This window comes from Lepus europaeus, chromosome 8 (genome assembly GCF_033115175.1).
Source record: "Lepus europaeus isolate LE1 chromosome 8, mLepTim1.pri, whole genome shotgun sequence".
Classification (NCBI taxonomy): Eukaryota; Metazoa; Chordata; class Mammalia; order Lagomorpha; family Leporidae; genus Lepus; species Lepus europaeus.
Genome location: NC_084834.1, coordinates 55,418,772 through 55,431,204, shown reverse-complemented (window position 1 = coordinate 55,431,204; position 12,433 = coordinate 55,418,772). Strand labels below are relative to the sequence as shown.

The 12,433-nt window shown below is 37.0% G+C and overlaps 1 protein-coding gene across 2 annotated transcripts in view; it reads left to right on the top strand.

The window, feature by feature from the left end:
• Nucleotides 1-12,433, top strand: part of ADAD1 (adenosine deaminase domain containing 1) — a 65,265-nt gene that overhangs the window by 20,600 nt on the left and 32,232 nt on the right. For both annotated transcript variants that reach the window (XM_062199094.1, XM_062199093.1), the window contains exons 5-6: nucleotides 7,035-7,157; nucleotides 11,256-11,379. In XM_062199094.1, coding sequence (XP_062055078.1) covers nucleotides 7,035-7,157; nucleotides 11,256-11,379 — 247 coding nt within the window. The remainder of the gene's footprint in view (nucleotides 1-7,034; nucleotides 7,158-11,255; nucleotides 11,380-12,433) is intronic.

Below are 12,433 nucleotides of genomic sequence, written 5' to 3'. Positions count from 1 at the left end.
ACTGTCTCCTTGTTGATCTTCTGTCCTGATGATCTATCTCTGAGAGTGGAGTATTGAAGTCCCCCAGTACTATTGTATTGGTGTCTAAGTCTCCCTTTAAGTCCCTTAACAAGTCTTTTAAATAAGCTGGTGCCCTGTAATTAGGTACATATACATTGATAATCGTTATATCTTCCTGTTGAATGGATCCCTTAATCATTAAATAGTGCCCCTCTTTGTCTCTCCTAACAGTTTTTTTTAATTAAACTTTTATTTAATGAATATAAAAATATCCAAAGTACAGCTTATGGGTTACAATGGCTTCCCCCTCCCAAAACTTCCCTCCCACCCGCAACCCTCCCCTTTCCCGCTCCCTCTCCCCTTCCAATCACATCATGATTCATTTTCAATTTGCTTTATATACAGAAGATCAGTTTAGTATATATTAGGTAACGATTTCAACAGTTTGCCGCCATATAGCAACACATAGTGAAAAAAAAAGAATACTGTTGGAGTACTAGTTATAGCATTAAATAAGAGTGTACAGCACATTAAAGACAGAGATCCTACATAATATTTTTTTTTAAAAAATTAATTAATTTTCTATGCCATTTCCAATTTAACACCAGGGTTGTTTTTTTTTTTTTCATTTCCAATTATCTTTATATACAGAAGATCGATTCAGTATATAATTAGTAAAGATCACATCAGTTTGTACCCACGCAGAAACACAAAGTGTAAAAATACTGTTTCAGTACTAGTTATAGCATCACTGCACATTAGATAACACATTAAGGACAGATCCCACATGGGATATAAGTACACAGTGACTCCTGTTGCTGACTTAACAATTTGACACTCCTGTTCATGGCGTCAGTAATCTCCCTAGGCTCTAGTCATGAGTTGCCAGGGCTATGGAAGCCTTTAGAGTTCGCTGACTTTGATCTTATTCCGATAGGGTCATAGTCAAAGTGGAGGTTCTCTCCTCCCTTCGGAGAAGGGTACCTCCTTCTTTGATGGTCCCGTTCTTTCCACTGGGATCTCACTCACAGAGATCTTTCATTTAGGTCTTCTTCTTTTTTTTTTCTTTTCCATGGTGTCTTGGCTTTCCATGCCTACAATACTCTCATGGGCTCTTCAGCCAGATCCGAATGCCTTAAGGGCTGATTCTGAGGCCAGAGTGTTGTTTAGGACATCTGCCATTCTATGAGTCTGCTGTGTATCCCATTTCCCATGTTGGATCTTTCTCTCCCTTTTTGATTCTATCAGTTAGTATTAGCAGACACTTGTCTTGTTTGTGTGATCCCTTTGATTCTTAGACCTATCAGAGCCATCGGTTGTGAACTGAAATTAATCACTTGGACTAGTGAGATGGCATTGGTACATGCCACCTTGATGGGGTTGTATTGGAATCCCTTGGCACATTTCTAACTCCATCATTTGCAGCAAGTCAGATTGTGCATGTCCCAAATTGTACATCTCCTCCCTCTCTTTTTCCACTCTTAAATTTAACAGGGATCACTTTTCAGTTAAAATTTAAACACCTAACAATAATTGTGTGTTAATTACAGAGTTCAACCACTAGTACTAGAACAACAACAACAAGAACAAATACTACTAGGCTAATCCTAACAGTTTTTGTGGTAAAGTTTATGTTGTCCTATATTAAGATGGCTAGGCCCGCTCTTTTTTCATTTCTGTTGGCATGGTATATATTTTTCCAGCCTTTCACTTTCTGTCTGTATGCATCATTGTTGGAAAGATGAGTTTCTTGTAAGCAGCAAAAAGATGGGTTTTGTTCCTTAACCCAATCAGCCAGTTGGTATCTTTTAACTGGACAGTTCAGGCCATTAACATTCAATGTGACTATTGAGAAGGAGTAACTTTGCCCTGTCATTTGCCAAAGATTTTTTCTAATATATGGTTTGAGACTCCTGTGATCTTTTGCTGTGAGGTTTCCTTCCTTTATCTTCTTTCATATTGGTGACTGTGTTTCTGTGTTTCTGTATGTAACACATCTTTAAGCATCTTTTGCAACGCTGGACGAGTGGCGACAAATTCTTTCAATTTCTGTTTGCTGTGAAAGGTCTTTATTTCACCTTCATTCACACAAATGAGAGCTTTGCAGGATATAATATTCTGGGCTGGCAGTTTTTCTCTCTTAGTACCTGGGCTATATCTCGCCATTCTCTCCTAGCTAGTAGGGATCTGATGAGAAGTCAGCTGTGAGTCTAATTGGAGATCCTCTGAGAGTAATCAGACGTTTCTCTCTTGCACATTTTAGGATCTTTTCTTTGTGTTTCACTGTGGTGAGTTTGATTATGACGTGTCGTGGTGAGGATCTCTTTTGGTCATGTTTATTAGGGGTTCTATAAGCTTCCTGTACTAAGATGCCTCTGTCCTTCTCCAAACCTGGGAAATTTTCTGCTAGAATCTCACTAAAAAGGCCTTCTAATCCTTTCTCTCTCTCCGTGCCTTCAGGAACTCCTAGAACCCGAATGTTGGGTTTTTTAATAGTATCCTGTAGATTCCTGACAGTATTTTTTAGATTTCTAATTTCCTCTTCTTTTCTTTGATTTGCCTGTTTCTTTTCCTGTTCTCTGTCTTCTAATTCCGATATTCTCTCTTCTGCTTCACCCATTCTGTTTTTAAGGCTCTCTAATGTGTTTGCCATTTGATCTGTTGAGTTCTTCATTTCATTGTGGTTTTTTGTCACTATCACAGTTTCATGTTCTACTAGTTGTTTCATTTCATTTTGATTCCTCCTTAATATTTCATTTTCATGAGAGAGATTTTCTATCTTGTCCATTAAGGATTTCTGTAGTTCAAGAATTTGTTTTTGAGAACTTCTTAATGTTCTTATCAATTTTTTGAGATCTTCTTCTTGCATTTCCTCTATCTCTTCATCTTCATAATCTTGCATTGGGGTGTCTTTTTCATTTGGGGGCATCATAGTGTCTTCCTTGCTCTTTTACCTTGGTTTCTACGTTTGTTGTTTGGCATGTTGGAGATAATTTATGTTTTTTGTTTTTTTTTTTTTTTGGCTGTGGTGTTTTTTTCTCGTTATACTATGCCTCTAAGTGTGCTGTCTGCTTTGATGGATCCTTAGAGGCTGTGATGGGTGTGGCCAGAGAGCTCTGCTTGATTCATCAGGTTTAAGGCTGTGCAAAAAGGGACTCACCCAGATTGTTCTCTCCCTTGCTCCTTGCTGGATCTCTCTCTCTCTCTCTTTTTTTTTTTTTTTTTTGACTCAGTTGGGAAGTAATTCCACACAGGTGAGTGGAATTGAGGGTAGTTGAAATCTGGCCTCTGTGAGTATTCGTTTGATATACCCCTGGGACCACACAGAGTTTATGCAGCCCTCAATGTGTTCTCAGGTTTCACCAAAGTTCCAAAGTTACTGAGTTTGTGTACTCAATGGCGGGGCTTTACATATGTAAAATGGCGCCTGCTCTTTGTTTTGCTCCGTGAGTGAAGAGAGAGGCCTCTGCCTTTCCCCCCCAGTGTCTCGGGTTTCTGATGTTTTTGTCTTACCTCCTGTTCATTCCTGTGCTGGCGAGATTCTGCGGCTCGGCTCCAGTGGTTGGGTTTCCACACGGTGGGCTCCCTGTAGGTCCTCTGTGTCACATCCACTAGATCCGGAAGCGTTTCCTCTGCGGTTTTTTTCTTGCGTCTTTTCCTGAGGCTACAGTAATTCCACTTTTATGAAACTTTATTTTCCCAAACTATCGGTGCACGACCTCACTATCCGCCATCTTGGCTCCACCCCCCCATATGTTCTCCCTGATTGGTGACAACTAACCGAGCACCAAAAAGGAAACCTGTTGAAGTGAAATGGACACTATGAGAAACAGTGACTTGATCAGCTCTTGTCCTGACTGTTGATGTATAATTTAAAACTTTATCCCTTTTAGTATTTTTTTTTGTCCTACTTAATACTATTGGTTGAACTCTGTAATTAACACACAATTATTCTTAGGTGTTTAAATTTTAACTGAAAAGTGATCCCTGTTAAATATAAGAGTGGGAAAAAGAGAGGGAGGAGATGTACAATTTGGGACATGCTCAATCAGACTTATCCCAAATGGTGGAGTTAGAAATGTGCCAGGGGATTCCAATACAATCCCATCAAGGTTGCATGTCCAATGCCATCTCAAATTGATCCAGGTGATCAATTTCAGTGCACAATTGATCACACTGATAGGTCTAAGAGTCAAAGGGATCACACAAACAAGACTAGTGTCTGCTAATACTAACTGATAGAATAAAAAAGGAGAGAAGAGAGAATGCTCCACCATGGGAAATGGGATACACAGCAGACTCATAGAATGGCAGATGTCCTAAATAGCACTCTGGCCTCAGAATCAGCCCTTAAGGAATTCGGATCTGGCTGAAGAGCCCATGAGAGTATTTTAGGCATGGAAAGCCAAGACACTCTAGCAAAAAAAAAAAAACAAAACAAAACAAAAACAAAACCTAAATGAATGGTCTCTGTGAGTGAGATCCCAGTAGAAAGAGTGGGGCCATGAAAGAAGGAGGTACCTTTCTCTGAAGGGAGGAGAGAACTTCCACTTTAACTATGACCTTGTCTGAATAAGATCAAAGTCAGCAAACTCAAAAGGCCTCCATAGCCTTGGCAACTCATGACTAGAGCCTAGGGAGATAACTGTAATCCATAAACTTTACTTTAGAAATTTATATTTACTAAATAAAAGTTTAAAAAATAAGATTTATTTGAAAGAGTTACAGAGGTAGAGCCAGAGAGAGATGTCTTCTATCTGCTTGTTCACTCTCCAAATGACCGCAATGGTCAGACTGTGCTGATCTGAAGCCAGAAGCCAGGAGCCAGGAGCTTTTTCCGGGTCTCCGATACAGGTGCAAGGGCCCAAGGACTTGGGCCATCTTCCACTGCTTTCCCAGGCAAAAGCAGAGAGTTGGATTGGAAGTGGAGCAGCCAGGACTTGAACCAGTGCCCATATGGGATGCCAGCGCTGCAGGCCATGGCTTTAACATACAGCACCAAAGTGCTGTCCCCATCAGTGAGCTCTTAATATGGGAAGAATCTCGTCTTCCAGCTTCTGTGGCCATTTTTAATGACTAGTGAGATAGAATCTCATGTAAAATATTGGCAAGCAGTATAGAGTTCTGTTACCGTGGGAAAACATCATAATCTGAGAAGAAAGAATGTCAGAGTAGAGTTAGGTTTAATAGGCTCAGGTCAGAAGTCAGGTGTCAGTAAAGGGAGAGCAAATGTCATCATTCAGACTTGGGTAAAAACAGAACTTAGATATTATAAGTTTCAAAGAAAAATGGTTTGAGGCAAACAAAAATCTGAACACCAATATCTATTCAAAATAATAAAGTAACCCTAATGTCTACCTTTGATATCCAAGACCAAGTAAATGCAACAAGTAGGGTTTAGCATGTCACTTTTTGTGAAGTGATGTGTTTTTATATTTTTAGATTGTTATGCAAATTAACACTAAGAAACTGAGTTTGTTCCATCTACAGAGAAAAATTTCTGAATGTATACTTCATTTCAATTTTAAAATAGTTTTAAAAAATTATTCAGTGGAAATTGTATGTACTGTGTCTTGAGTTTTTAGTTATAAGCAGAGCCAAATACTTGATTTTGTTTTCTCATTTTGTGACTCTTTTTTCAACTCTTTTTGATGATATGAACATACCATGAGGAATATCTTACAAAAAAAAATGCTAAGGGACAGGCGTTTCGTATAGTTTCACTGCTTGGGATGCCCTCACCTCTTACTGTAGTGCCTATGTTGCAGTCCTGGCTGTGCTTTAAATTCAGGCTTCCTGTTAATGCTCCTTCTAGGGGGCAGCAGACATTGTGTCATGTAGTTGAGTCCTTGCTACTCACTTAGGAGACCTGGATTGAGTTTTTGCTCCTAGCTTCAGGCTTGCCTCAGTGGCATTTGTGGAGTGAACCAGTAGGTAGAAGGTCTTTTTTCATCCTTTAAAATAAATAAATAAAATTTTTAAGAAGAAAAATTCAAATTTACTGTAAACAAGAATGTAACTGGAATGTTGTATCCAGTTAGCAAATGTTAACTGACACTGATAATACAGTTTTAGCATTTTTGTGCCTATTAGAAGACAATGATTATTAAGCAAGTAAAAATATTTCTGTGAAAATTATAACTGGTTATACATGTCAAATATATGCAGTACATGAGAGCAGTTATTTCATTGCTTTTTTTTTTCCTCTGAGAATATTAAATGGACTGTGAAGCTACTGGCAACCACTGTGATACATCAGGAACCATCAGTGGTTTACAACCAAACTTTGAGAAGCATTGTATTACATGATTCTTCCACCTCCCATTCTTTAAAACTGTAATTATTAACTAGGAATATATAATCATAAATATACACAATGCAACAAATTTCTAATTTCTTACTCTAGTAGTTTCATGTTTTAAAAAAAATCAATGGGTAGCTTTCGAAAAAAAAAATTATGGTTATAAACTGTTCAGGTAGTCCTAGTTACGAACCATCTTCATCTTTAAGCAAAAATTGGGACTTTTTATGCGAACATTGGACTGTGTCAACACTCTGAATGCTTTTTTGTTGTTGTAGGAGTTTTGTTGTTTTGGTTTGGTTCCAGTGGTTCTCAACAGGGCAAATACTAAGTGTACCTTGATCGTCACAATGGTTGGACAGGACTATTTTGTGCATTGAGATGTTGATCATCCTGCATTGTGAGCAACAGTGCTATACAATTAAGAATTGTCTTGAGTTTCTGTGACTTTTGAATACCTCAACACAGTTAGCCCAAGTATAAATCAGGCATCTAGTGTGTAATAATGACCCATCTGTTTATGAGGAATTATCCAGAAAGCCCAGTAAATTTTGTTTTTAGAATCAAATACTGAAATCTCAATGATGATAAACTATCAATATACTTGTACATAATTCTATAATTATAATTATAATTCTATAAGTTATTAATTTGATTTTGAGATACTAATAATACATCTTTGAGAGAAAGCACAATGTTCTTCAAATTTATATTGCTTTTGATTTTTTCCTAGAAGGGAGATATGTGCAGTATGCAAAGTTTTCAAAGATTGTTAAAGAAACATTTAATCAACTAATTTCTAATTCTGAATATCTGAAATGTAGCAATTCACTGGCTGCTTTTATAATTGAAAGAGGTAAGTCCAGATATTAGGGATACGTTAGTTTATAGAAAAATGATTACCTTAATAAGATGAACTATACAATGGTATTTTAGTTAACTATGTTTACCTTTGTTGGCAGTGGTATTGCATTGATTTGGAGTGGCCTTTTCAAGTACCTGTGGGTCATTAAACAGAAAGGTTCTCAAAGGTAGAGATAAAATAATACTGAACCCTTATAAAAGTCTTAACATTTTTAACCTTAACCCTGCTGAGATCTTAGCCTTGTTGAAAGACTCTAACCATCCTGAAATCTTAGCCTCATTGTAAGAAACAATTGAAAAGGCGATTATAACCATTAGCATTTTTTCTTCATTTTCAAGTAAGAAAAAATTCAAATGTGGGAAATTCTTGTGGATATTGCATTGCAATTCTATTTTTATCTTTTGTTTACCATGTAAACATTCTGGTTTGATCATTAATTATAAAAGTATTTGAGATTTATATTAATCTCTGAATTAGATAGTATAGATGATATAAAAACAATTTGAGATTTGGTTCCTATTTTAGAGTTACTGTAATCTAAGTGGGAAGAGAAGATGCATATATACTATTTGAAAGTTGAGGATGATAAAAATATAAAATTGTTTTCCAGAATGCAAACATTCATGAAAGTTCATAGACAGGAGAAATATTAAAAGATTTTGAAATAGTATGACACTTGGGCTGAAAGTTTAAGAATTCATAAGGCTTGACTAAATAGAAGAAAGGAATATATTTTTTGAGAGAGAAAGGCTTAAGAGAGCTGCTGTGAAAAAACTGTTTATGGGACAATGAGATTAATACATTCCTAACACAGAGTAGTATTTGTACAGGAATGATACAAGATAGAGTTACATTGACAAAATTATGCCAGATTATTAAGAGGCTTAGAAGACAATCGAAAGTTTGATTTAATAAGGTTGATAATAAACTGTGAAAGATTTTAAGGATAGACAATATGCTGTAATTGTTGGGAGTACCCGCTTCAGACTCAAAACTGCTACTTAATTACTTTTGGTAGTTTATATATTTAATATCTCTATGCTTCATTTTGATTCTCATTTCTTAAAAATAGAGATAATAGAAATAGCTTCTACTTCATGGGCTTTGTAGGATTAGATAATGTAAATACATCATATAGCATGGTGCCTGCCATTTAGTAAAAGCTTAATAAAGTGCACTTATGATTAAGATAAAGTTAAGCAATCATTGAAAACAATTTTTAAAAACATTACAAGGGGTAGAACCTGAACTAGGCAGTCACAACCTAGGCAGGTGTTTATGGTTGAGTGCCTATATTAGCATGGAGATGGACATAGCAGAAAGGGAAACATGCCGCGGCGGACATTGGAGGGTGAACCAACGGCAAAAGGAAGACCTTTCTCTCTGTCTTTCTCTCTCACTGTCCACTCTTCCTGTCAAAAAAAAGAAAAAAGAAAAAAATAGATGTGGGCCGGCGCCACGGCTCAATAGGCTAATCCTCCACCTTGTGGCGCCGGCACACCGGGTTCTAGTCCTGGTCAGGGCGCCGGATTCTGTCCCGGTTGCCCCTCTTCCAGGCCAGCTCTCTGCTGTGGCCCGGGAGTGCAGAGGAGGATGGCCCAAGTCCTTGGGCCCTGCACCCCATGGGAGACCAGGAGAAACACCTGGCTCCTGGCTTCGGATCAGCACGGTGCGCAGGCTGCAGCGCGCTGGCCACAGCAGCCATTGGAGGGTGAACCAACGGTAAAGGAAGACCTTTCTCTCTCTCTCTCTCTCTCTCACTGTCCATTCTGCCTGTCAAAAAAATTTTAAAAAATAATAAAAAAATAAAAAAAAGATGTGAAAAGATGAAGATGAAAAGTGATAAATGAAGTGAGATGAATAAAAATAATACCATCATTTCATGTTTACTAGAATAGTGTTTCCCCGTACATGGAAATTTGGAAGCCAATGTAGAGTTCAGTGAAGAAGAGTGTGGGTAAAATAATAAAGGTGGTTTTAGAAGACATGAATGTGAATGAGATGAGAATATTTGAGTGAAATCAAGTAATTCACGTGATCAAAATATATTTAAAATGTATTCTTAGGAATGTTATTTCATCATTTTTAACTGGGTCTGTAAGACACAATCAAATCTAAATATCCTCCTCTCCCCTACCATCAAATCTGAATACTTTTCCTGCATTTGTATCCATATTCTCTACTGTGACAATGGAGGAAGGATCTTTCTTACAGGATAATTCCTTCAGCAAAGTTCTTACTCCTTCTCCTGTTACATTTTGTTTAATTCCTTCTTTTGATTTCCTCTTTTTTTTCTTGAATTATCAAACTTGAGTATTTCCCCATGCATTTTCAGGTTGAATTACAAACTTGAGAAAGAAACTGAATCATGGCTATGCTAATTGCCTTTTGTAATTTAGATCATACATTACCATTCCATTCTAGAACTTACACTGATAACTGTTACATAATTCCATTTAAGGGTAAGTTTACAGACCTGGTTATTAAGTCAGATTCGGTGTTCAGAAGATCATATTCCTGGGGGCTGGGTTATGGCATAGAGGGTTAAGCTACCACCAGCATACCAGGCTGTTTCAAATCCAATCCAGCTTCCTGCTAATGCACCTGGGAAAGCAGCAGATAATGGCCCAAATACCTGGGTCCTTGCCACTTGTAGGAGACCTAGATGAAGCTCCTGGCTTCGGTGTGGCTCAGCCCTGGCAGTTGTGGCCATTTGGGGAGTGAACCATTAGATGGTGTGTGCTCTCTTTCTCTCTTCACTCCCCTATCCCCCCCACCCAACTCTGCCTTTCAAACAAGTACATAAATATTTTTAAAAGTCACATTTCTGTCTTAAAAATGCAAACAGAATCTTGCTTAACTGTCCATGAATTTTATATCTTTGCTTTCATCTCCTTTAGTCTGGAAAGCCTACTTCCCAAACTTCCATTCTAAAATTAAAACAAAGAAACTCTCCTTTAAACCCATGGCATCCTTCTACTTGAAACCAAAGCCATTGTGTACTTGACTGTATAGCCAAACTTCATCAGGAAGATGTTTGTAGTCGCTGTGGCTACTCTTTACTCCAGTTTCTCTTACTTTTTCTCTTCTACTTCTTGGAAACTGCTGTTATCAAGGCTACTAAATCTCTTCATGTTGCAAAATGTAATGGATTTTGTTAACTGTTTACTTAACGGAAATATTAAACACAATTTACCACACCTTCCTTTTTCTATCACATCGATATCCTTGGTTTATATGCCCTCTGCCACTGTCCCCTCAAACTGGTCATCTCTTAAATTCCAAATAATACTAACTGTGGTCACCATGCTATTTTTTAACTGCAAGTTTGTAACCTTTGATTGATATCTTCCCATTTCCCCCACCTCCCAACTACTATTAACCACCCTTCTCTATGTTTGACTCTTTTAGATTTCCCATCTCAATGGTATCATGCATTGTCTTTCTGTGTCTGGTTTCTTCCACATAACACAACATCCTCCAGGTTGTTGCAAATATCCAGGTTTCCTTTTTAGAGAAAGAATATCCCATTTAAAAAAAAATAAATGGAATACAAATACCTTAATTCCAGGTATTTAGACATTTCTGTGCCTTAGTTACTGTCAGTAAAGCTGCAGTGAACATGAGGATTCAGATATCTCTTTGATATCTTAATTTCATTTTTTGGATCTATGGCCAAAAATGGAATTTTAGGGTCATATGACATTTCTATTTTAAATTTTTTGGGGGAACTCTACAGTGTTTTCCATATTGGCTGTACTAATTTAAATCCCTAAAAAGGAAGTGTCTTAGAAGATCACATTAAATCAAGGTGTAGAAAAATAGATGCATATTTGAAAATTTAAGGTTATTTGGCAATTTATTGATTGTGGTAATAATTTAGATGAAATTAATACAACTATTCTTTAAATTGGGATAACTACTTTTGAAATTTGCTTGTTGGATAATTTTAAGACTTTTGAAATTGTGGGTTTTTTTTTTTAACTTTTTGGTAAATACATTTAACTAAAAATAAAATAATAGAAGCAGAGGTTGAATGTGAGAGAATGATGTTATAATAACCTATTACTGGTTCCCTTTTTCTTTCAGCTGGACATCATGAAGTTGTAGCTATAGGCACAGGTGAATACAATTACAGTCAGTGCATTAAACCAAATGGAAGGGTGTTACATGACACCCATGCTGTGGTTACAGCAAGAAGATCTCTCCTGAGGTAAGGTGACAAAATATTTAATGTCTCCAAATATAGATGCTCTGTGTCCAAAATAATTGCATGCAAATGTCTTTACAAATGGAATTTTACTCATCATTGAGCCAAGAATATGAGAATCTCTTATCCAGGTCATCTAATTATTTCCTTGTTGCATTTGGAAACCTTATTATTGTAACTACAATGTCTAGTCTGTGGATTTTAGTTATTTCCATTATTAAAAACTAGTGAACTTATTTTAAAATGTCCTACAATATTTTTTCAAAGATAAAAATACCATCATTTTACTGACTAATATATTGAAAAGTACAGCTTTAGATCTGGATCAAGTAGACTTGGTCTTATCTCTGAATTAGCCATACTTACCCTGTGGCAGCACCAGGAACTAATAGGTTTCCATTTATGCAGTCCATGCAAAGTTTTCCATATGACAGAGTGTAGATAAGATAATTCTTCAGGCTAACAGATCTCAGAAAGAAATAAAGGAACTTGAGCTAAGTATACCTGGTATCTTTTTCGGAAGTACTAATCACTATGCTCCTTACAAGAGGAATTGAATAGGGGTCACTGTTGCGATACAACTGGTTAAGCTACTGCTTGCAAGGCAAGCATCCTGTATTCAAGTGATAGAAAGCAGCAGATGATAGCCCAAGTACTTGCGCCTCTGCTATCCATGTGGGAGATTCAGATGGAATGCCTGACTTCTGGCTCCAGACTGAACCAGCCTTTGCTGTTGCACCCATTTGGGGAATGAACCAACAGATATCCCCTCACACCTACCCTTCCTCCCTTTCAAGTAAATAAGTAATTTTTTTTAATGAATGGCAGGTGGGAGAGAGAAACCATAAATATTACTCTTTCAAAGTCCCTTTATATCAAAAATGGGAAATGTATGTTACTCCTTATAATATACACAAACTTTTGGTTCTCTCAAGCTACTAAGCTTACTTTTATCAAACTTTTTATTAGGCAGTTTTCAAACACAAATAGGGGAGAATAGGATAATAAATTCTGTCATTCAACTCCAGTAGTTTTATCAGTGTTTTGCCATTCTGTT